Consider the following 26,900-nt stretch of genomic DNA (forward strand, 5'->3'; position numbering starts at 1 on the left):
ACTATTTAAACTTCTCATTGGGTAGTTCCACTCCATGATACTATGAAATACATATGATTTCATCACTTTGTCTACCATTCTCTCTGTTTATTGGAAAGTGTACTGTTTTAATGTCTAACCTCATTAGAAAGTTCAAGTCAACAAACATGAGGTTAAGTTTATACATTCTCTTTTAGATTTGGACCACTTACACAACTTATAACGGTCTAAATGCAAGATGATTACAGTCACTTTTACTTATTTGTACCTCCCCCTCCCTTTTTTAGCGACCACTCCGCTTTTGTCAACCCCCTGTGCTAATTTACTTATGTCAAGAAACATGTACGCCAAGTTTAATCAAGAACAGTCAAGGCCTTCCGGAGTTATGGCGCAACGCGTTTACTTTTGTGTGTAAAAGTGTAAAAGTAAAGTGGATGGTCAATTTCTTTTTTCACCAAAAGTTGCGTCTTATTGAACCTCAAAAGCCATCTGAAGAAGTGTTTTGCGAGAAATGAAAAATAAAAAAGTTATGGAGAAAAATCGCAAAATAGCAGCTTGACTCAGGAAAATCGCCCTAATATGGAAACGGTTCTAGATAGAGGGATTTCGACTTCTGCAATATTACTCAAAATATTTCAAGCTATAAAATTGCTGGAGTGAATATCGCTCTATCTTGTTTCGTTTTGAAGATAATTTCTGGATCTTGGTTAATTTAAGGGTCACCCTAAAATAGTGCATGCCAAAAAAGCGGCATCCTAAATCAAGATTTTGTTGCTAACACGTAAATAGTCTAAAATTAACGACTACTGAGTAAACAAATTTTTCCACCTAATTTGGCTTTCTGGACCACAGTGCAATGGTTGCAGACGTTGTACTTATGAACCCCCGTCCACGTATTTTCAAAGCCACCATTGCAATGGTGCGTTGCATTAAATGACGAATAGAATCTGAATATTTCGCTCTTCTCTTTTAAACATTCACTTAAACAATGGCACTGACAGATTCTTATAAATATACATATGCCAGAAATGCAGTTTACATTAGTCTTTGATCTAATGAGCTGATAGCTGATAGCTGATAGTCCTACGTCACCCTTTCGTACAACCCTTATTTGTTTATTACTAGCTGACCCGACAAACTTCGTATTGCCACAAATTAACCTGTGTTACATAAATCATGAATCTCGGATGATCTTTGTCACAATCTCGAGTTTTGCAAGCCCCCCAGTGGGCGGCGCTTCCGACGGCGGGTCACCGGCAACACTCGCGACCGTCTCGTCCTGAATGATCTAGTGTTACTATAGATAGTTTTTGTGGTCTTGTATTGACTAATGTTTTATGGAAGAGTCTCGAATTTCTCGAGTTCGATTAGTTTTTGAGTTTCGCAAAAATTTCTGTTTTATATGTATGAGAGTCCATATCCCCCTACCACAGGGGTGAGAGGTCTCTAACTATCGTAAAATAAATTCAAGACTCCAAAATCTCCCACATGCCAAATTTGGTTCCATTTGCTTGATTAGTTCTCAAGTTATAAGGAAATATGAATTTCATTTGTATGGGAGCTCCCCTCTTAAAAGGGGAAGGAACCCACCATAGAAAAAATTTCTGCCACCTAAAACTCCCACATGCCAAATTTGGTTCCATTTCATTGATTAGTTCTCGAGATAAGAGGAAATTTGCATTTCATTTGTATGGAAGCCCACCCTCTTAAAGGGGAGATGGGCCATAACTCGCTTTCTAAAGAAGAGAGGGGTCTCAATTCACCATAGAAAAAAATCTTGCGTCCAAAACCACTTATATGTCAAATTTGGTCCCATTTGCTTGATTAGTTCTCGAGTTATGAGGAAATTTGTTTTTCATTTGTATAGGAGCCCCCCTCTTAAAGTGGGGAAATCCATAGAAAATATACAATAGAAAATATTCTTGCCTACAAAAACACCCACATGATAAATTTGGTTCCATTTGCTTGATTAGTTCTCGAGTTATGAGGAAATTTGTATTTCGTTTGTATAGAAGCCCCCCTCTTAAAGTGGGGAGGGGTTCCAATTCACCATAGAAAATATTCATGCCCTAGAAAACTTTCACATGCCAAATTTGGTTCCATTTGCTTGATTAATTCTCGAGTTATGAGGAAATTTGCATTTCATTTGTATAGGAGCCCCCCTTCCTAAAGTGGGGAGGGGTCCCAATTCATCATAGAAAAAAATTTTGTCTCCGAAAACACCCAGGTGCCAAATTTTGTTCCATTTGCTTAATTCTCGAGTTATGAGGAAATTGTATTTCGTTTGTATAGGAGCCCCCCCTCTTAAAGTGGGGAGGGGTCCTTATTCACCATAGAAAATATTCTTGCCCTCGAAAACTTTCACATGCCAAATTTGGTTCCATTTGCTTAATTACTTCTCGAGTTATGAGGAAAATTGTGTTTCTTTGGTACAGGAGCCCCCCCTCTTAAAGTGGGGAGGGGTCCTAATTGACTATAGAAAATATTCTTGCCCTCGAAAACCTTCACATGCCAAATTTGGTTCCATTTGCTTGATTAGTTCTCGAGTTATGAGGAAATTTGTATAGAAGCCCCCCCTTTTAAAGAGGAGAGGAGTTATAATTCCCCTTATAAAGAGGGGAGGGGTCTCAATTTACGATAGAATAAATTCTTGTCACCGAAAACACCCACATGCCAAATTTTGTTCTATTTGCTTGATTAGTTGTCGAGTTATGCAGAAATTTGTGTTTCATTTGTATGGGAGCCCCCCCTCTTAGTGGGGGGAGGGGTTTCTAACCATCACTAAAACCATTCCTGGCCCCAAAAAACCTCTACATGCATATTCTCATGCCGATTTGTTCAGTAGTTTTCGATTCTATAAGGAACATACGGACAGACAGACAGACAGACAGAAATCCTTCTTTATAGGTATAGATCATTAATCAACGGGCTCGATTTGGCCCCAATGATTGTCAGGTTAACATAAAAATAGTCAAGTCGAATTGAGTAAGATTCTATCAAACGTATACAAACAGATTTTAAAATAACTGTATCTTCGAGGTTTACCTCTCCCGAAAAAAGCGAGTGAATCTGCCCTGTAGTATCCGTCGTGGCAGATGAAAGTCGAATAACGACGACACTTGATTAAAGGCCCGCTGTAGACCGCCGATAGCGCCGTTCATACTGTAGTTAGTGCGACGAGGTGGCAATCTCAACATTGCATTGTTCCGCAACGCTCGTGGTTGAACATTTATGTTAATCTGTCCCAGCAGCGCGGGGCAGTCAATTCTCCCTTGTAAGCTATCCGCGATAAACAGTGCTCTGGAGCTAGCCCGACGAACACGGAGAGGTTCTAGATCGATCAGTTGACAGCGGCTTTCTTAGCTGGGAAGACGGAACGGGTTTCTCCATGGCAATTTTCGCAAGGCGAATCTAAGAAATCGACGCTGAACGGACTCGATTCTTTCAGCGCTGTTGTTGTAGTTAGGGTTCCAAACAGACGAACAGTATTCCAGAACTGACCGCACCAGCGAACAGTATAGCGATTTGAGGCAGTATATGTCAGAAAAATTTTTCGCGATCCTAAAGATAAAGCCTAAGGGCCTTGAGGCTTTAGCGACAACATACGAGATATGATGCTTGTACGTTAACTGCGAATCTAAGATAACGCCCAAGTCTTTAATATGCGAAACACGTTCAACCCTTAGGGCTGTATACCTTGTAGTTTTTCGGATTGCAATACTTTAAAAAATCATATCTTGCGAATTCCAACAAAACATCAAAATAAAAAAATACGTGTCGATTTTTTTTGAACAAAGAACGTAAAAAAAATATTCTGAAGAGAAAAAAAATTTTGACTGTAAATTTCCCGTGGAATGACCCATATATAAATTAAACTATAGGTATCTGTGTATAAAACTGCCATGCATTTAGTTTTTATTCAATGGAATGAAATTTAATGGTAAATTTACTGTGTGGCAGCAATTTCGTATTCACCCTTTAAAACAGATGATCCACGACGTATACTAAATTAAGTTTTTATCGTAGTCGAAACAATATTGCTATGAAATGCATGCAGCAGAGATGTAGTTTTTATGTAGTAAGGCTTTTAGACATCATAGGGAGCCCACACGGATGTCCCACGTTTTTTATGGGTTAGTATCATATCAAAATGAATTACGGTTTCGCGAGCTAACGATAATTTGGGACCTAAAACTTATCGTGTGTAATTGGTTACCAAGATAAATTGATAATGCGTAATATTCTCCTCTATTAATGAGACTAGGGTTTACGAGAAAATAGTTTAGTTTTGATACTGAGTTGTTGTTTTTTCAGTTTCAAGTTTATATTTTATGGTACTTTTTTGTACATATATTGTATTGTGGATTTTCGGCTTTCCTTTTTTGTTTTTATGTCTTTAGCTTGTTTTATTGTATTACATTTTTGCTTGGTTTTGAGCTTTCGTCGATTTTATCCTGCGATGATACTGATGAATCAATTCTGACAACAGCTTATAATCGTGTTTAATTTCAGAAAGATTTTTCTCATTCTATTATTCATTTATTATTATATCAGATACGTACTTCGCCTCCAGCTTACAGGCTTTATCAGTGTCTATTTCGAATTTGTATTTTGATTAGTTGATCGACAATCTTCGTTTATGGGTAATAAAATTTAAATAAAGCTGTTTAATTCGATAACTACGGTTTTTGTGTTGTATTGCAAACGTCGCATATTCAGATCTTGTGTTATGGTCCAGTAACAACTACCCTGATGGATCAAAATCAATACTATCACTTATTATAACTTTTTCCAATTCCGAGCATAACTCGTCATCAATAAGTTCCGGGTTAATGATATTCTTTTTATTTCACTATTGACCTGCACCATAAAACTTAGATCGTAAGTAGATATACGCTGAGAATGATTTGCGACTCACCAGTATCATTTTGATTGTGTGACTTTTATGCAATTTAATATGGGTAACACAAAAAAGCAAAGCGTAGGGTGCTATACACCTAAAATTAAAGAAGAAGAAAACTTATCCAATTTAATTCTACTATGTAGATCGAGTTTGAAAACAGACACTGAGGAAGCCTGCAAGTCGTAGGCGAAATACGTATCTGTCGTGAATAAAATCTACATAGTAGAATTAAATTGGATAGGTTTTTTTCTTTTTTAATTTTAGGTTTCGTATTCTACTAAGACGCTCCAAAAACTTCAGTGCTATATACCTGTTTTCTAAACTTACTTGACTTTCCGTTTTTTAGTCGACAGACTTCGTAGCCAGTGTAGTGCAACGATTCTCTATTGACTCTGTCTACCAGTCGAGATTCGAACATTGGACAACAGGTTTGTTAGGCAAGTGTCGTACTTCGAGACCAACTAGGCTGGTCAACAAAGAGATAGTCGAAATATGGTACCTATTTCGTATTCGAAGTAGTATTGTATCGCTGGTATAATTATGCTTGACAACACACTAACGAAATGTGGATCACCTGTGTACCCGTAGGACAAAAAGGATTATAAATGTAACAAATCATAAAAAAGATATTAATTGTTAGTTAATATTTAATACTAGTGAGTGAATAAAAAGCTATACTCCCTTTTTAATGACGTTTGTTTGCCGTTTCTCATAACTTGCTAACAACTTGTTCGTGTGTAGTAATCATAAGCTGCATAAGATGTACCAATAAATCCTGTGCTTTGTTTCCGCAGAGGAAGATATATTACCGTAAAAAAGATGCGTTAAAGTTACGTATACTAGGAACAAAAATTTAGTAATCGAAACATTTAACTAAACTGAGAATTTCGCGTAACATTCTATTCGATCCATTATTATCCATTAGAAAACTGTAACTGGAAAACGCAATCCCTATTATTAAATAATATTACTTGTGTATTTCTAATAGTAACGAATAGAAGCGTAGTATAATCATGCTATTGATAAATGTTAAATTCAGCGCTTGCGGTATCTATACTGTTACAATATATTTTACGTCAATCCTCACTGCAGTGAAAATCAGTTTTTGACCGCTTTATCTAACCTACTATTTTTTCTACATAACTGATATTTAGTGCTTTTACAAGAAAACTAATCGAAGAGACTTAAAAACAATATTGGCAGGTCCACACAATTCAATTACAACGTTACATCTCCAAAATCCTGTAACCATTTCTCGTACGCCAGTAAACTGCTTGGTGCCACCGATCGACGAATTCGTTTCAACGAATTGTAGAAATCGCTCACGCGAATGCTGCGCAGCTTAGTTGGATCCATGTTTTTCACTTCTTCGACATTAAGCTCTGTGAATTAAATATAAAAAAGAAGCTATATCATATTCGTAAAACTGCCCTCATAATCATGCACATATGTTTTTGAAGCCTCAATATGCAGCAATCTATATGACGAATTTCACGCCAACTCTACCGTCCAAAGGTTGGCACGACCTTCTCAGAATTCAATGAAACTTTGTGTTTAAAAAGTTCATATAAATAAGCAACTTTGCATACTTAGTTTTTCCAAAATTAGTCAAGACTAACTTTTGGAAAGGGCGCAATATTTTTTCTCTTTTTTTTAATAAAAAATATAACTCATTAATAGGTGCTAGATGTAGTAGGTGCTACTATTTTGGAAATATTGAAATATCTTTTTTTCCCGGTAAGGACTAAAACAAGTTTATGTTAGGAAAACTTTTTTCTCTTCAGTTTGACCATCTTGCGATGTATAGAAGATTTGTAGGCCACATAATTATCTTGCTTCAAAAAAAAATTTCATCAATTTCTGAGATGACGTTTTTTGGGAAATCAAATTTTAATTTGTAAAATGCTTTTTTTTCAGTGTAGAAATCAATTTTTAGTATTTTTTATGAAAATTCAGAACATTTTCTAAAAGTCACCCATAGATCATTTTTTTGTAGGTCCTATAGTTTTCGAGTTATATTTTTTATTAAACAACTAGTGGTGAAAGGAACCTTTGTTATACGGCCTTACTTGCTATTTGAGATAAAAGTGTCGATTTCTATCTCAAATAGTCTTTGGAACCTAATTCATCTATTGGTTAACGTTGCGTAGTGCGTTGGTTTACATAAAATTTTTGGAAATTGAATAAGTTTACAAAATTTGAACAAAATAGAAGCACTTATAAATTTATAGTTCCATTTTTCATTGCTGAGTAAGTTGTTACTAACAAACAAAATAGAAGCACTTATAATTTTTATAGTTCCATTTTTCATTGCTGAGTAAGTTGTTACTAATGTGGGAGTGCAAGTAAAAGTAAGTTGTAAGAGGAAATATTATTCTTAAATAATGAAATAAATAGTAAAAATAATGATTGCGCAGTAAAGGTCTAGTTTATAGTCTAGTTTTTTGAACTATGCATAATTTCCTGTAATGCCATTCTATTTTATTCATATCAATAAAGTTTTATTTAATAAATTTCATCCATTTTTATCAGCAAATATAAAATGTATCCGTCTGTTGGTAGACGAGTAATTCGGGGTCAAAATTAGAGTATTTTTTATAATTAACGTTCTACAGTTCCTAAAAAAAGCAAACATAGAGGTATGCTGTATTCAGCAAAGTTTTGTATTTTTACAATTTGTACGACTTTATAATACATGAAAAAGTCATGTAACAATTACAAAAAAAAACTAAAATAGATAAACTGATTTAACAAATTCATATACAATAAATAAGATTTCTCTATCTTCGTTGAAGAGATAGAAGGTTACTGTCGTCGGCAAAATGACTTGTAATAATATGCTCTGAAACTTTGCAGAACACATCAATGTGTTATATTGAAATTGAAGAAAAATATTTTTTTTATTTCACTTTTTGGGGGATTAATCAAAATTTAAATTCTACCAGACGATAGTGCTTTCAATTTCAAGAAACTCTCCCAAAGGTTCGATAAACCTAAAACCAAGTTTTGCCAGTCAAAACTCTAGTGCGCACGTGTTTTTGGTTGTGGGCCATTGTGCGCGCGAGTAACCGTGTTACAAAAGTTGGCGCAAGTGTTCGAGGTTTAATATCTTTTGACCGGCAAAACCAATTCTTCTAAAATTTTGCAGATATATTTGAAGCATTAAAACCTCTAATTTGATGCCAAAATAATATAAACTAGATCAATTGTCTTAGAATGTTTGTAATGTTTTAATGTGGTGTATACGATTGCTCATTACTTTCAAATTAAACATCCAATCAAAAAACAAATCAACATTGATCTATTAGGCTATATTACCTTTCAAATGAGACTAATAACGCACAAATCGGTTTGGCCATCTCTGAGAAACAGGCGATAATTATTACCTTGTCAAAACAGGTTTTTAAGCATAACTTTTAAACTACCTGTTTGTTTTCAATGAAACTTCCTGAAAAATTTAGCGTCAACAAGAGCTTTCCTGGCTGGTAAACGGCTTGGTAATGCGTACCATCGGTGCCTTGTGCACTGGGCATAAAATAGACCCCACAGTGGTCCACAGGCTCTTACCTAGCAACTCCTACCCCTACCTCCTCGTGGTACCAGCCGGGATACGAGCAACCTCGGTGGAGATCGGGTAACTAACCTCGGGGGAAACCAAGGTCGTATGCTGACAGGGGAGGAGGGCTCCGTCGAGCTACGTTGGCCCTCCGGCGAAACTGTGGGGTTGGTTGCGTGCTTTGCAAGCCTGAACCACTCAAAATCAAAGCAATGGACTCCGTAAGTAATAATAATAACTCTAATCGGAACAATCGGCAGAGACTCAGGCGACGAAAACGGACTAACGATTGGAAATTAGGAACATGGAACTGTCGGTCTCTAAATTTCCTCGGAAGTACCCACGTGCTTTCTAAAGAAGTGAAGAGCCGCAAGTTCGACATCGTAGCGCTGCAGGAGGTATGCTGGAAAGGAACGATGGTACGTACGTATAGAGATGGTCATACCATCTACCAGAGCTGCGGCAATACACACGAGCTGGGCACAGCTTTTATAATGATGGGCGAGATGCAGAAGCGGGTGATCGGGGAACCCCCGAATGTGCAGATTAAGAATTCTTCAATATTAGCATAATTAACGTGCACAGCCCTCACCTCGGAAGTACCGATGATGACAAAGACGAATTCTATGCGCAGTTGGAGCGTGAATACGACCGCTGCCCAAGACATGATGTCAAAATTATCATCGGGGACTGTAATGCTCAGGTTGGTCAGGAAAAGGAATTCAAACCGGTGATTGGACGGTTCAGCGCTCACCCGCAAACGAACGAAAACGGCCTAAGACTTGTCGACTTCGCCGCCTCCAAGAACATGGCCATACGTAGTACCTTCTTCTAGCATAACCTCTACCATCGGTACACCTAGAGATCACCCAACCAGACAGAATCACAAGTCGACCACGTTCTAATAGATGGTCGGCACTTTCAGACATTATCGACGTCAGAACCTATCCGGGCGCTAACATTGATTCGGATCACTACCTAGTGATAGTAAGGATACGTCAAAAACTATCTGTTGTAAACAACATACGATACCGGCGCCCGCCACGGTATAATCTAGTGCGACTGAAGCAACCGGAGGTCGCCGAAAACTACGCGTTATCTCTCGAAAACGCGCTGGCGGAAGAGGGTGGGCTGGATGAAGCCCCTCTTGAGGACTGTTGGAATGCCGTGAAAACAGCCATTAATAGCGTAACGGAGAACGTCCTAGGCCGTGTGGCACCGAATCGACGGAACGAATGGTTTGACGAGGAATGCCAGCAGATATTGGCCGAGAAGAACGCAGCGCTGGTACTAATGCTGCGTAGAGCCACCCGTCAGAATGTGGAGCGATACAAACGGAAGCGGAGGCAGCAAACCCGACTCTTCAAGGAGAAGAAGCGCCACCGAGCGGAGAAAGAGTGCGAAGAACTCGAACAACTGTACCGCTTTCACGACACACGGAAGTTCTATCAGACTCAACGGATCTCGCAAAGGCTTCGTGCCGCGGGCCGAAATGTACACAGATAAAGATGGAGGTATCTTGATTGACGACCGTACGGTTATCGAAAGGTGGAAGCAGCACTACGATGAACACCTGAATGGCGTACAGGTGGAAGACCTTGATAGCGGAGGAAGTGACCACATTGGTGCAGCAAGCGACGAAGATGTGCCACCCCCATCGATAAGAGAAGTTAAAGAAGCCATCCAGCGGCTGAAGAACAACAAAGCAGCGGGAAAGGATGGCATTGGAGTGGAACTTATTAAAATGGGCCCGGACAAGTTGGCCGGCTGTCTGCATCAACTGATTATCAAGATTTGGGATACGGAACGACTACCGGAGGAGTGGAAGAACGGGGTTATCTACCCTATCTACAAGAAAGGTGATAAGTTGGATTGTGAGAACAACCGAGCAATCACTATCCTAAATGCCGCCTACAAAGTGCTGTTCCAAGTCATCTTTCATCGACTATCGCCGATAGTCAATAGGTTTGTGGGAAGTTACCAGGCCGGCTTCATGGAGAGTCGGTCTACAACGGACCAAATCGTCACCCTGCGACAGATCCTCCAGAAGTGCCGTGAATTCCGAGTTCCCGCGCAACACCTGTTCATCGATTTCAAAGCCGTATATGATAGCGTAAACCGACAAGAGCTATGGAAAATTTTGGACGAAAACGGCTTTCCTGGTAAGCTTACTAGACTTATCATGGCTACGATGGATGGGATCCAGTGCTGTGAAGGAATCTCGGGTGGATTGTCGGACCCATTCGAATCTCGCAGGGGACTTCGACAAGGAGATGGTCTTTCCTGCCTGCTATTCAACATTGGGCTTGAAGGTGTCATAAGACGAATGGCGATCGAAATGCGGGGCACGATTTTCAATAAATCCAGTCAATTTATCTGCTTTGCTGACGACGTGGATGCTGTCGGCAGAACATTTGAGGTGGTGGAAGATCAGTACACCAGACTAAAACGCGAAGCAGAGAAGATTGGATGGAAATACGTCTAAAACGAAGTATATGCCGGCGGGCGGGACCGAGCGCGACAGAGCCCGCTTGGGAAGTACCGTGGTAATCGACAGGGATGAGTTCGAGGTAGTCGACGAGTTCGTATACCTTGGCTCACTGGCAACAGAGTACAACAATACCAGCCGTGAGATTAAAAGACGTATTATCAGCGGAAGTCGGGCCTACTACGGACTCCACAAACACTTGCGATTGAACAATTTGAGCCCCCGTACAAAGTGCACACTGTACAAAACGCTAATTAGACCGGTTGTCCTCTACGGGCACGAAACGTGGACACTGCTAGAACAGGACCTGCGAGCACTCGGAGTTTTCGAACGGCGGGTGCTAAGAACAATCTTTGGCGGAGTGCAAGAGAACAGTGTGTGGAGGCGAAGAATGAACCACGAGCTCGCGCGTCTCTACGGCGAACCAAGTATTCAGAAAGTGGTTAAAGCTGGACGGATACGTTGGGCAGGGCATGTTGCTGCAAAAATGGTTTTCGCATCAAATCCGGTAGGAACAAGACGAAGGGGGGCACAGCGAGCCAGGTGGCTAGACCAGGTAGAGCGAGATCTGGCGAGCACTGGGTGCCCGCGGAACTGGAGATCAGTTTCCATGGACCGAAACAGATTGAGAAATTATGCTGCGCAGGCCTTGTCGTAAGACGTTAAGTCAATTAAGTAAGTAAGTTAGTAAGAGCTTTCCTTTGATACTAAGATCATTGAAATCGATTATGTGGTTCCGGAGAAAATCGTGTCACGTAATTTTCACATTTTTGCTTATAACTTTTAAACGAAAAGTCGGACCACGAAACAATTCAATAGTGATATACTAGGCAATAATACCTTTCAAACGAAAGTAATAGCAGTCGAATCGGTTCAGTAATCTCTGAGAAATAGGCGATAGAAAATTGCGTTCCGCGCATACACACACACACATTGCTCAGTTCGTCGAACTCTATCGATTGGTATATGTGACTCAGCCCTCCGGGCCTCGGATTAATTTCGTGTTATTCGACCAATTTCTAAACCTTTGTTATATAGTATAACAAAAGTAAAAACAGAAAAAAAATTGCGCCCTTTCCAAAAGTTATACCGTTTTTGTTTTTGTTTAGATTCAACCTAGTTTCGCTCTAGTTCCAATCGAACGGCTGTCAAAACATTAGTTTTTTTCACTCAGGTTCAACTTAGTTTCGCTCTGGGTTGCACTTTTTAGACGACGGTTTTTTCACAGTTTCAATCTCGCAATAAGCAATACACTGACAACCCGAAAACGTTTGTTTATGCTCACGAAAATGTTTGTTTATTTAGTGGTCAGTTGGAATAAACCCAGGTTAAAAAACAAAAACGCTATTAGTCTAGACCAATTTTGGAAAAACTAATACCGCTTTTATTTTTTTTAACCTGCGTTAGTTCCAATCCGACCACTGAATAAACAAACATTTTCGGGAGAATAAACAAACGTTTTCGGGTTGGCAGTTTATTGCTAATAGCGGGGTTGAAACTACAGAAAGACCCAGGGCGAACCCGACGTCTAAAAAGTTCAACCTAGAGCGAAACTAAGTCCAACCTGAGTGAAAAATCAAACGTTTTGACAGCCGTTCGATTGGAACTAGGGCGAACCTAGATTGGACCTGAGCAAAAACAAAAACGCTATAAGTATGCAAAGTTGCTTATTCGCATGAACTCTTTACACACACAAAGATTCATTGAATTCTGAGAGGGTGCTGCCAACTCCATAGACGAGTTGGCGTGAAATCCGTCATATACCACACGGACAACTTAAGGGAGAGTGGGGGTACAGAAAAAGTCCACGTGAATAAGTTATTTTTTACCATTACAAACACTAAAAATTCAAACGACGCCTGTTAATGTGTTATTTATACACATCAGCATAAACTTTTGATCAGTGATGGTTTTAAGCTCAAATCAATTTTTCTGAGGCATGAAAACTGGTATTTTTCTACCCACGTAGTATCTGAATGGCCCCTATGAGGTAAATATGATTTTGTAGTCAAAATCGTTGAGGAAATTCAACATTGATAGAACTCAGATATTGATTGCAAGGCAGTAAATATTCATTGCAGCAAAGGGGATGAGTAGGGGAATGGTAACCCCATTCCACGCTTAGGCGTTACCGGTTTATCCAACCAATGAGTTTGCCTAGGATGTGGTGAAACTGGATAGTGGGCCCTGTCGAATTTCTATTTTTTTAAGTATCCGGGGAAGCAGTTCCGTCAAAGCGAGTAATGCCGCTTTAAGCACAGCCCAGACCCGCTTCTATCTTCGGGTAAATGAAGATACTCCTATAATGGAGTCACGATCATTAAGAGTTATTGTCATGCGATCGCCTGAAGAGGGCCCCCGACTGGATCTGGCCCTGAAATGGGGAGAAGAGCAAGCGGCCAGCGGTTGGAAGTTAAAATACAAGAGCGGGCTTCCAGCCGGGTTCAACCCGAAGAGCTCCAGAGAAGCAGCCATGAAAATCACTTAAACAACGCTGCACCTGTAAGCAATGTTGCGATTCGGAGACACCAGTCGTACACCCTCACAGGTAATCAAAGGCGTCGAATCATGTGGACAGTGGAAATGAATAGTTTTGTGATTCGCACCAATTATCTACGCACTATCCAGCATTAAGCCCCAAACACAATGCATACGGATTTTACTACGTTGCGGAAATTTGACAGAAAACCCATGGAAAAACTGTGAAATTGCCGCAACGTAGTAAAATCCGTATGCATTGTGTTTGGGGCTTAAGAAACGGACATGAGCGGTCTGCCTCGAATACTAGAAATGTTCAACGAGGCTTATCCGCAGTTTTCGGGATTCAAGATCTTTTCTTACACGAATATAGCATTTTCTTCATACTTTTAAGAAAAAATATGGATAAAATTAGTCGTCATGGTTTCGAAGGAATTCTCGAACTTTTCCTGTAGGCGGCGCACACTTTCTTCGTCCTTCGTTTTGGCTATCTTATTCCACCAGGTCTTCATCTGATTGATGTGTTTGACAACTTTTTCATTTACTTGAGTCTCCTCTTCATGATTGCCCCGTATTTCTCAATAGGGCGGAACTGGGGGCAATTGGGTGGGTTAAGGTCTTTCAAAACAAACTGGACCCCTTTCTCTGCATACCATTCTTGAACGACTTTGCTGTAATGACAGCTTGGCAAATCTGGCCAAAACATCACGGGATGGTGGTGGGATCGAATGAACGGCCAAATTCGTTTTTGGAGACACTCCTTTTGGTACAGTTCCGACGTTATTGTCTTATTTGTAACGAAAACTTTCGTTTTTCTGCCACAGCTGCAAATGCCCTGCCAAATCATAAAATTTCGTGCAATTTTGTCAGCAAAAAGTAAAATTTTTGACCTGGCATTTGCCCGAGGTCAGCCTTGACATAGGTTTCATCGACCATCAGAAGACACCTATCGAACTTGGTTAGCACCCGGTCGAATAGATTTCGAGCACGGATTTTGGCCACACTATTCTGTTTTAGGGTTCGGTTTGGTTGTTTGCTAGCTCGATACGACTTGATTCCTTCCCGGAGTCGAATTCTCCTCACGGTACTGTGGGCAGCACCGAATTTTGTGGCTAAATCACGGTCCGACAGATTGGGATTCCTCTTGATGGTCTTCCAAATCTTACCACGCAGTTTTCGGTCGACAGTGCTACTCCGATGATAAGCTTGAGGCTTCCGAATCGTCGTCACTGTTTCCTTATACCGTTTGATAACGCGCCATACGGTATTTTTGGGCAATTTCAGCTGTTTAGCTAGCCTAGATGCAGACCACAACAGATTTTCCAAATATCTGTGCACATTTTTTTCCCTTCTTTTGGCTTCCATGTTGTTTGTTTACAAAATACAGTCGTTTTGCGGAATGTCAAAAATACGTAGATGAAGCTAATAAAATTTCGGACATGTGGGCGCCAAGAACTTCCAAATCCATCCACCATAAGCGCCACAATATGAGCAATAGTTTGTTCCAATTCTAAATGAGCTTGCTTCATTATGCTCTCGCAAGCAGTGATCGATGAGATACAGCAACAGGTCCGTAGCGAAATGGATAGGAGGAACGACAGACCAAGTGATGTGTCGAGAGTCGAGACGAAGCTCAATGAGGCTACGCGATCAAATGGGGCCTGTCAGGTGATGTGAGGGTGACTGTGATAATAGGGCGCGTGAGAGAAGTGAGGTGAGGTGAGGTGACTATGAGAATAGGGCCCACTGACTCTGCAAAACGGCGGCAACAGAATAAGATGTTCAGTAATAGCGAAAAAGCTACGAGCAAATTAGTAACGAGAAGCCCGATTACAGAAATGGCCTACCAGAGATTGGAGATATCAAGAATTTCTGGGTCAATATACACGAACATCGCTGCCGGCTATCATTGCTATGCATGCATCTTCTTCTGCATCATTGCTGTGCATGCAAACATCTTCGTAGCTTTGCTGTTTGTGTTGAAGGCAGCGATCAACTGGAGCAAAATATTGTTCGAATGAATTTTGACTTAATTGTTTGCTGTATCTATCTGCCACCTAACAGTGAGCCTGCACAATATCAGCAGCGTACGGTATGCATGTAAAAATTGATCGAACTTGCGGGGGATCGCAATTTGGTTTTGGTTGTTGGGGACTATGATCTTCCACACTTATGTCGGACACTCGATGAGAATTTGAATTGTATGCTGCCTATAAATGCCTCATCCGGACGGGAAATTGCTCTGGTCAAATCCGTTTTATCAATTGGACTAGATAGATAGTCTATCTATCTTCTATCTATATATATAAAAGTGAGCGCGAGTATGTTTGTATGTTTCACCATAACTCCAGAACGCCTTGACCGATCTCCACCAAACTTGGCACACATGTTCCTTGATATAAGAGAATCACCACTGGAGGGTTGACAAAAGAAGGGGGGCTCATAACAGGGGGAGGACTCTTAACTCCGAAATGCCTCGACCGTTCTTCATCAAACTTGGCACGCATGTTCGTTGACGTAAGAGAATCAGCATTGGGGTGTCAAAAAAGGGGGGGTCCCTAATAGGAGGGAGGCCATAACTTTGAAACGCCTTGACCGTTTTTCATCAAACTTGACACACATATTCCTTGATATAAGAGAATCAGCACTGGGGGTCAACAAAAAGGGTGGGATGGTTCCCTAATAGGTGGGGGAGGGTCTAATAGGAGAGGAGGCCATTACTCCGAAGCGGCTTGACTGTTCTTCATCAAACTTGGCACACATGTTCCTTGACATAAGAGAATCAGAACTGGGGGGTCAACAAAAAGGGGGGAGGTTCCCTAATAGGTGGGTGAGGGTCCCGAATAGGGGGGAGGCCATCAAACTTGGCACACATGTTCCTTGACATAAAAGAAAGACCGAAATGTTTAGACGGTTTTTCCATAAGTGACGGTAGGACAAAAGAGGAAGCTGATGACCGGGGGTTGCTGATGAGAAGGGAGGAGTAACGCCCATATGACTGTAACAATTTATCCGTACAACAGAATAAATCAAAATACGAAACATTAAACGGCAATGCTCGCAGCTGTAATTTGTCAACTGTACCGTATGGTCGCCATCTACCGCTCATTTAAAACAATTCTAAGCTAGTTTGTCCATAGCAAATCTAAATTGAGGTCCATCGAAACCCAATTTGCGTCATCAGATAGAGAAAACAATTGTGTTTACAAGAAAAATTTACTTGGTTTGTAAATATTTAATAATAGCGATTTTTTTTTAAAGCAATGCAATCTCATGACCCCTTTTACCGCTCACTTGAAATATAATAATCCATTCACCGCCCATATGGGTGCCATTTACCGCTCATATTTTTATTGTTACCAAATAAATAAAACCCGCGTTTTGACCCTTGTTTTGAGTTTGGCATTTACAGCAGAATACCGCCCAGTTAGCTTCGAGGTACATGCTGGTCTAACAAGCCAGTTGTCGTATGTTCGAATCTCGGCTAGGCGGTGCTTGCTAGATAGAGTCAGTAGGATCGCTACCCTGGTCCCGTAATTTTCCTGTACTCTAAACAGCCGGCTGCGAAGTCTGTCCATAAAGAAGGGTAATGTCTAATGACAGCAGAATAGAACGCTAATATAAATACTGTTGACTTATTTCGCGTTATTTAGTAGAATAGTTTCTAAATAACCAAAGCAACAAGTTCGCTTGAGATAATAATTAATTTAGTCATTTGCACTCGGTCTTAATAAAGACGCGATCAAAATGTCGTTTTTCGCTCCTCACTAGAAGGATTATTTATTTTCGAAATGAGCTTTTATGAATATAGTGGAAATTCGAATCATTAAAAATACAAAATGATTGTGTGTCAATAGTTTTTACAATAATGAACCATTTTAAAAAGATATAAGCATTTTTGTTTAAAATGAGCGGTAAATGGAGCTGTACGGTGAATGGCGACCTTATGGTAATTATGCGCCGAATCAAAGTGACCCGTATAAAAAGTGTTCGACCATTAGTACTATGTGTTGCTGGCCGACTCTATTTGAGTCACAGAGGCAATCATTCAAACAGCGTGGAGTTGATCTGAGAACACCATGTTTTTGCCATGGCCAACTTTATGTGGCGTGTTCCAGAGCGGCCAATAATTTTTGCATACTTGCTCCTGGTGGTGAAACTAAAAACATTATTTACAAACAAGTTTTGTCTTGAAGTGAGATGAAAGGAATGATAGGTTTTTTGTGTCAATGCAAGAAACCTGTTGCACCTTCTACTTTTTTTGAAATGTACAATAACAAAACTATATACTACCTATGGGCAGGCTTGCCACATGCACAGATTATTCTGTGTTTAACAGATATTTGAAAGAAATCGCCTGTACAGAATCTGTGTGCATAGAATACAGATTTTCGCCAATTACACAGATTAACCACATGTTTGGTTAATCGTCTCGTTCACTCTCATTGTTGTGCATTGGACAGATTTTTGCATAGATATTTTTCCTCGCTGTACAGATGGCCAGATTTTTCCAACAAAAAACACAGAAATATATGTGGCATCCCTGCCTATGGGTGACGTGCCCATTGTTAGCGGAAGGTGCAAATAGGATAAATGTCTATGTTTCTCTTTCTTTATAGGGTTTTATAGGGATTTCCGTAAAGTGTAAATCGCCGGGTAGACAAAAGAGGGGGAGCTGACAAATAGGGTGGAACGTCCAAAACAGGTACAAGCGTTATATTTTTGCATTATAAGCATTTCGATTACAATAACTAATGTGCAAGTGGCTGTGAGACAAAGGCGTCCCGAGTAAGATCGGGCACTCAGCTTGTATATATATAAAAGTGAGCGTGAGTATGTTTGTATGTGCCACCATAACTCCAGAACACCTTGACCGATCTCCACCAAACTTGGCACACATGTTCCTTGATATAAGAGAATCAGCATTGCGAGCATTGATAAGAGGAGGGGTCGTAACAGGGGGGGGAGGTCGATAACTCCGAAATGCCTGGACGGTTCTGCACCAAACTTGGCATACATGTTCCTTGACATAGGGGAATCAACACTGAATGGTTAACAAGAAGAGGGGGGGTGAGGGTTCATAACAAGGGGGGGATGCCATAACTGCGAAACCCAGGTTGGTTCTTCATTAAACTTGGCACACATGTTCCTTGGCATAAGGGAACCAGAACTCAGGGAGTTGACAAAAGGGGAGGGCTCATAACAGAAAGGGGGTCATAACAGAGGGAAGGCCAAAACTCCGAAATGCCTGGACTTCATCAGACTTGGCACAAATGTTCCTTGTTAACAAGGGGGGGAGGAGATCCAAATAAGTAGGGTTGCGTGTCTCTTGTATTTAAATCGATTGCAGTTGTGCAACTGACTTTGAGAAAAGAGGGGGTGACTACGTGACAGAAGGACCTGACTGGGACGGAACCGACATGTAGGGGGACGAGGAACGTAAGTATGAATGTATGGTCCGCCATAGCTCCGGAGCTTCTGGACTGTTCTTTATCTTTGTCGTTTGTCAAACACATGTTTTTTGACATAAAAAATCAGGGGTGACATTGCGATTCTCGTTTCGAGTGATTTTGGTTCGTTTCGCCCATTCGTTTAACGTGGTCGAAACGAACCAAAATCACTCGATTCAAGAATCACCGGGGAGTTGATAAAAGAGGGAGATGGTCTCTTTCAAGGGGAGAGAAAGGTTCAAATGGGTAAAGGGGTGCGTTTCTCTTGCATTTGGAACCATAGCAGTTGTAAAAGTTGTTTTATTTCTGAAAGGGGGATAGGGTGGCCATTGAAATGGGGGAGGTTCAAAAACGTTAAAAAGGTGTCGATTTATAGGGATTACGAAGACGAAGACAGATTTACAACTGGTTTGGCGACAACGAAGTCGAATGTCGACTGGGAGAGGCTGTCAGAGTCAATAGGATCGTAGCAACTGGCCCTGCAATTGTCCTGCACTCTAACAGCTGGCTGCGAAGTCTGTCGTATAAACACAGATGGTCAAATTTTGATAACGGAATGTAGCACCTAGGCTTGGGGACAACGTAAGAGGAACTGACAAAGAGAGTAGACATATTGAAATGAAAAAAAGGGTTTTATTTCTTGCATTATGAGAGTTTTCGTTACAAAAACAGATGTACAAATGACTGAGTGACAAAGGGGCCCCGAGTGAGATCGGGCAATCAGCCAGTATCAAATAAATGACAACGAATGTCAATGGAAGATTTCTTGATCTAGTTTTCGTCGTAATAGTCATAAAGAACTGCTGGATCCGCCGCTACCGCTACTTGCAATCGATCAACACCATCACTCGTTTGTGTTAAGGTTTGAACTTACTGACGGGGAAGATAATGCTTTTACGCTGTAAATCCGCTGAACTTTGACTTCAACCGATGTAATTTTGAGTCCGTTAACAGACGATTTGCCGAGACTCGCTGGGAGGATTTTTTTTGTTGGTTGTAGTGCTGATGAAGCTGTGGCACGTTTTTATGAGCACATTTACGGTATAAAGAGTGTCCGTGGTTTCCTCTGCTGTACGAAGAAGTCGTCTCCATTCCACTTGGTCCATGGCCGCAATTCGCCAGCCACGTAGTCTGCGTAGGGTCCGCAGGTCGCCTTCCACTTGATCGATCCATCTTGCTCGCTGCGCGCCCCGCCGTCTCGTTCTAGTCGGATCGTTATTGAGAACTTTTTAAACCGAGCTGTCGTCCGACGTCCTCACGACGTGCCCAGCCCATCGCAGGCGACCTATTTTTGTGGTGTGAGCGATGGGTGGTTTCCTAAGCAGCTGATGCAATTTATGGTTCGTTCGCCTCCTCCACGTTCCGTCTTCCATCTGCCCTCCGCCGTAGATGGTGCGCAACACCTTCCGTTCGAATACATTAAGGGCGCGTTGGTCCTCCACGAGCATAATCCATGTCTCATGGCCGTAAAGGACAACCGGTCTAATCAGCGTCTTGTAGATTATTAACTTCGTGCGGTGGTGAATTTTGTTCGATCGCAGCGTCCTACGGAGCCCAAAGTAGGCACGATTTCCTGCCATAATACGTCTTTGTATATCTCTGCTGGTGTCATTGTCTGCGGTAACCAGTGAGCCCAGATACACGAACTCTTCTACCACCTCGATTTCATCGCCGTCTACATGAATCCGGGGAGGGAAGTCAGCATTCACTTCTCTAGAACCTCTTCCTTTCATGTATTTTGTTATCGATACATTAATGACAAGTTCAATCCGTTTGGCTTCAGCTTTCAGTCCGATGTACGTTTCCTCCATCTTCTCAAAGGTACGTGTAATAATGTCAACGTCGTCAGCGAAGCCAAGAAACTGGACGGACGCACAGTGCGTTGAACGTATGGGACTACGAGACAAAAATCAAAACTGCTACTTTTAGACATTTTATGAAGCTAATGTAATGAAAAAAGTAGTTTGTGATAATCGAAGCTGGTATTTGCTTAAATGTCTCAAAATATTTACATAATGGCAAAAATGTCCCAAACGCCAATTTACCTATTTTTTCACTAAAGTGCCACCTGTGAACAACGAGTATAAAATCGTCATCTGTTCGCCCAAACCGCCGCCTGTGTTCAACCGTGTCAAACTGAATTTTGGATCTCGCATCAAAACTTTCTTGCAACGATGGATAAAATTTTCTACGAATGCTCTCAACCCATTACGAACCTAAACCTAGCAAAGTGACAACTGTGTGATCGTGTCGCAAACATGAAACGCTTTGGATCGGTGCGATTTAATTTGGATTTCTTTAATGGGCAAACTAACTTGCTGTTATTCTGCGCTGAATGCATGAAGTCGATTGAAAACCTGAAGGCGCAAAATTCATTCAACTCTGCTATTGATGTTTTAACGACGATCGCTGAATCAGTTAACAACTATGATTTGTGATTTAAGTCAAAAACTGAACTTGGCCAAATTGCTCAGTAGTCGGATCGATTTCGAACAAACTTTTAATGAATTCTGTCCCATCAGTTTTGCATAACCTCAAAATCGACATGTTTTTGCATATTTACTCATGTTATCTTCATTTCTTCAACTGCTTTGACTACTTTAGGACGTTTTAGAAGATTTTACTCTATAATAGCCCGGTTTTTCTCTATTGGCCGCAGCTCCGGTGTGTTTGAGGGGTTAAGATCTTTCGGCACGAAATCGACATTATTTGCCTTTTAACACTCCAGTACGTCCTTTGCGTAATGGCATGACGCCAAATCCGGCAGAAGATCGTGAGACAGACTGCAGAAGAGGAAGAAGTCGCTTTTGGTATCTGTGGTCACGAATGGTGTACTCCGCTTTCCACATGAACAATTTGTTTGCCAAACCAAGATTTTTTTTGCAAACTTCGACATCTTTTGTTTTCACTGGAACATCAAATTTATCCTTTGCAGTGAAATTCTGATCTCCGAAATTTGGCTAAAGTCCGTTTTCACGTAGATCTCATCGTCCATAATGCAGCAGCGTGATTTCGGCAGCTTTTGATCGTATAACTTCCGGGCACGGCTTTTCGCGACCGTATTTTGTTGGAGCCTTCTGAAACTCAATTTTTTTGGTACATCTCGAACGGAGGGGTTTCCCGTCGAAGGCCCCAACTACGCGGGTATGATCCTTAGCAGTATACGGATGATTTTTTTTTCCGTATCTTGGCTTACGATCGACAGTCACAAGTTCTTCAAACCGTTTTATGACAAGAGTAACCGTAGGATTTGGGATTCCCAACTTCTTATCAATGGCAGGGATGTAATAAATTATCATTTCGAAGCACTTATGCGAAATTTTTTTGCGAACGTGCTGTTCTTTCGATGTCATTTTTCAGATTTTTGCACACCTGATGAAAAGACTCACACAGTGTAAACAATGCACTTTGAACTTTCATCACGCAAAATTTCAATTAATTTCACCCAACGGTTCAAAAGTTAAAGCTATTTGAGTGTGTTGCAATTTTACTGTGAACAGTGTTCACTGAGCACCCTTTATTCATGAAAAATTGTGGGTTGCTTGCATCAAAATGCTGTATTTGTGGATCGGCACAGAATAACTCGTGATGATGAGTGATTCTCATGTAAAAAATCTGCGAAACACGACAGAGTTAAAAATTTTAAGACATAGAGTAAATGATTTTGAATGGACCTAGTCGAATTCTGATCTTGAATGGACCTATTTTTAAATAAGAATTTTAGGATATAATTATCAAGTCTTTGTACTGTATTTAGCTTTTATGTTTATCTTTAATCATTTCTGAACGTAAATATACTAAAATTAAATTAAAATTATAGCCAAAACCACTTTGTTGCCGCTTATTTCAAAGTAGCTGTTTTTCAGCGTTTTGGCAGTCACCATAGAGTATTTTCAAACTGTTACTACCCGGAACCCAGAACGGCTCAAGCAATTCTCATGATTCTTTTTTTGTTTGAAAGCCAACAAAATTATTTAGTGTTTGACCCATCCTTTTCTTGATATTGTAATTTTTGTATTTTTAGATATGTTTAAAGTCAATTCTTTCGCTTAGAAACCATACTTTTATGTTTCAATATCCGCCATTTGTTATGTGTTCGAATTCTAAAAAAGGATGGATCAAACACGAGATAATTTAATGTACTTTCATGTCATTTTGGAATTTTTCAATAAGCCCCCCAGCGCCAATCCATGGTACCGCCATTCATGGTTTTTTTGAACGACTATCTTCAAGGACCCGTAGGGGCAAGGGGAAGAGGTTCCCTTATAAAAACAAAACCCAGCTAGCACCAACTCGTAAATCAATGTACGAAAACTATCGTAAATATCTCCTAACAAACTCGAAATCGTAACTAAAGCTGGATAAAGTGGGATCAAGTTGATTTTCTGTCGTATATAATGATAATGACTGACATACATACGATTTTCAGCACAAAATCGTAGAGTAGTACGGAGCGACTCGCGCCTAATCGGATATTATCGTATATAAATACTTATATAGTCGTAACGCTCAAAATTATTCGTAATCACGTATATCGCCTCCAAATTAGTACGAATATGCCAATTTTGCGCATGAAATACGATTTATTTAGCATGTATATCTGTACGTAATGCTGATTTTTACCTCTTTTATACATATGAAAATGCTAGCCGGGAATTGCAAATATTAGTATAAAATGCAATGTTTCAAATGCAAAAAAACCGATTCAATTTGTCTTTCGTGTTATCGAAAAAAAATTATTTGAAATTAGGCAAAACATATGATGTAAAAAGTACTATGCCCCTTAAAAAAGAGCTATTTTGCGTCATTTGCATTTAGCAGAAAACCAGTTACACTTAAATTTTTCAATTGGATTTTAGGTATTTGTTTTAGCACGAAGCAAAAGTGTAATCTATATAATCTATATAAGTAATCTATATAAGTAGAGTAAAAATTTCCCAATTTGTTCGCTCTCTGTAAAAAAATTCCCAAATTATGCTAAACGGGACAATTCTTGTGTCATTAAAAGTAATGCACAGAAGAATGAAACAAGTTATTTGAGAATACAATTCCGAAGATTTATATATAGCTTTATTGTCTAGGAAACCCTAATATTGGACCTTCGAATTGAGTTACGAAGCTAATATTCTAAACTCTATTTAAAGTGGTTATCCCTGCTTAACTATCTACGGGCAACATCGTAAAAATGGTTGGAATCAAACATTTTTTTCATGAACAAATAACGTCCTGTATTTTCCATATAAATACAGCAAAAAGTTTTGATGTAAGTTTAAGTTTTGACAAAACTCAGATGAGAAATAGTTTAAACACGTTAATCAAGCATATACCAAAGCTTCAAAACACCTTTAGCGCGCTGACCAAAAACCCTAAGGCCAAAAAAATTCAACCGGATCCTGTAGTCACAAAATCAGATTCGTCTGAGTAAAAAGAAGCAGCCACTTCTGATAGTTAAGAACGCCAACTTCCTCACCCTCGTGAAACATTGTGATGCCCAACCGTCCTGCAAAATTACCCGGTTTGGCAATAAAAACATCTGTGCGTCAATGGAGGATTTAGAAATTAGGTAAAGGCCTGGATAATGATATGGTGCAAAAAATTATAAAATTTGGTTCAATATCTGGACCGTTTTCGAACTGGATATGCCTAAAAAAATAATATTGTATTTGATAATTTTCTAAATAGTTTAGTTAAAATAATTATGAGGCTCAGAATAAAGTAAAATTAGGCCATTACAAATATTTTATAAAGTTTTTGTCCTTCCGGTGTTGGGCCACTGAAGGGGGGAGGGGAAACAAAGTGAATTTTTTTATCGACCAAGAAACATGGGTTTTACGCATTTTTATTTAAAGTTTAAGCGTGAAAACCAAATCTGTTCTTGCTTTTAATATATACGTTTTTATTTTCCATGCAAAAATGTACGAAAAGAAGACAAAAACGAGAAAATCGTTTTTGGACGATTTTCGGAAACTCCGAATTCGAATTTCCATTTCTTTTTCGTGCTAGAAGTGTTAAGTACACTCATTTTTCGAGTTTTTCAGGCTGTAGAGCCCACGGACAATTGATTTTATACTCATATCCTACATATTTTGTTTAGTCCCCCGATTTTTCAAGCCTAAGGTAAAAGCTGTTCAACCTTGTGTCCTATTAATAAATAACAGTAGTATAGTTGTACTATTAAAAAAAATTCTTTGTTATTATTTTGTTCATTTACATGGAAGAAACTATGACAATCCTAATTTAGGTCCATTCAAAAATCAAAAATAGGTCCATTCAAGATCATGTTGGGTCCATTCAAGATAAAAAAAGGCTTTGGCAAAAAACGATATATTTAATAAAAGTTTCATCAATTATACATTTTTAAAGTACTGATAATGTAGAAAAAAGGTGGCACTTTCCAACAAATAGTAACATCACCACATATCTATACCTATAAAGAAGGATTTCTGTCTGTCTGTCTGTCCGTATGTTCCTTATAGAATCGAAAACTACTGAACCAATCGGCATGAAAATATGCATGTAGAGGTTTTTTGGGGCCAGGAAAGGTTTTAGTGATGGTTATAAACCCCTCCCCCCACTAAGAGGGGGGGGGGGCTCCCATACAAATGAAACACAAATTTCTGCATAACTCGACAACTAATCAAGCAAATAGAACAAAATTTGGCATGTGGGTGTTTTCGGTGACAATAATTTATTCTATGGTAAATTGAGACCCCTCCTCTCTTTATAAGGGGAATTATAACTCCTCTCCTCTTTAAAAGGGGGGGGGCTTCCATACAAATTTCCTCATAACTCGAGAACTAATCAAGCAAATTGAACCAAATTTGGCATGTGAAGGTTTTCGAGGGCAAGAATGTTTTCTATAGTAAATTAGGACCCCTCCCCACTTTAAGAGGGGGGGCTCCTGTACCAAAAACACAATTTTCCTCATAACTCGAGAAGTAATTAAGCAAATGGAACCAAATTTGGCATGTGGGTGTTTTTGGAGACAAAATTTTTTTCTATGATGAATTGGGACCCCTCCCCGTTTTAGGAGGGGGGTATCCTATACACATGAAATACAAATTTCCTCATAACTGAAGAACTAATCAAGCAAATGGAACAAAATTTGGCATGTGAAAGTTTTCGAGGGCAAGAATATTTTCTATGGTAAATAAGGACCCCTCCCCACTTTAAGAGGGGGGGCTCCTATATAAACGAAATACAAATTTCCTCATAACTCTAGATAAAAAGATAAAAAAAATTTCTATGATGAATTGGGACCCCTCCCCACTTTAGGAAGGGGGGCTCCTATACAAATGAAATGCAAATTTCCTCATAACTCGAGAATTAATCAAGCAAATGGAACCAAATTTGACATGTGAAAGTTTTCTAGGGCATGAATATTTTCTATGGTGAATTAGAACCCCTCCCCACTTTAACGGGGGGGGGGGGCTCCCATACAAACGAAATACAAATTTCCTCATAACTCGAGAACTAATCAAGCAAATGGAACCAAATTTGACACGTGGGTGTTTTTGGATACAAAATTTTTTTCTATGATGAACTGGGACCCCTCCTCACTTTAGGAGGGGGGCTCCTATACAAATGAAATACAAATTTCCTCATAACTCGAGAGCTAATCAAGCAAATGAATCCAAATTTGGCATGTGAAAGTTTTCGAGGGCAAGAATATTTTCTATGGTGAATTAGGACCCCTCCCAACTTTAAGAGGGGGGGCTCCTATACAAACGAAATACAAATTTCCTCATAACTCGAGAACTAATCAAGCAAATGGAACCAAATTTGGCATGTGGAGGTTTCTGGAGGCAAAAATATTTTCTATGGTGAATTAGGACCCCTCCCAACTTTAAGAGGGGGTGCTTCTACACAAATGAAATACAAATTTCCTCATAATTCGAGAACTAATCTAGCAAATGGAACCATATTTGGCGTGTGGGTGTTTTTGAAGGCAACCATTTTTTCTATGATGAATTAGGACCCCTTACCTTTTTAAGAGGGGGGGCTCTCATACAAACGAAATACAAATTTCCTCATAACTCTAGAACT

The 26,900-nt window shown here is 39.9% G+C and overlaps 1 protein-coding gene across 2 annotated transcripts in view; it reads right to left on the minus strand.

The window, feature by feature from the left end:
* Positions 1–3,978: 3,978 nt before the first annotated feature.
* The window catches only part of LOC128742653 (spastin), a 102,816-nt gene continuing 79,894 nt past the window's right edge, over positions 3,979–26,900 (minus strand). For both annotated transcript variants that reach the window (XM_053839089.1, XM_053839081.1), the window contains one exon: positions 3,979–6,264. In XM_053839089.1, coding sequence (XP_053695064.1) covers positions 6,101–6,264 — 164 coding nt within the window. In that variant the 3' untranslated portion in view covers positions 3,979–6,100. The remainder of the gene's footprint in view (positions 6,265–26,900) is intronic.

Source organism: Sabethes cyaneus, chromosome 1, assembly GCF_943734655.1.
Source record: "Sabethes cyaneus chromosome 1, idSabCyanKW18_F2, whole genome shotgun sequence".
Classification (NCBI taxonomy): Eukaryota; Metazoa; Arthropoda; class Insecta; order Diptera; family Culicidae; genus Sabethes; species Sabethes cyaneus.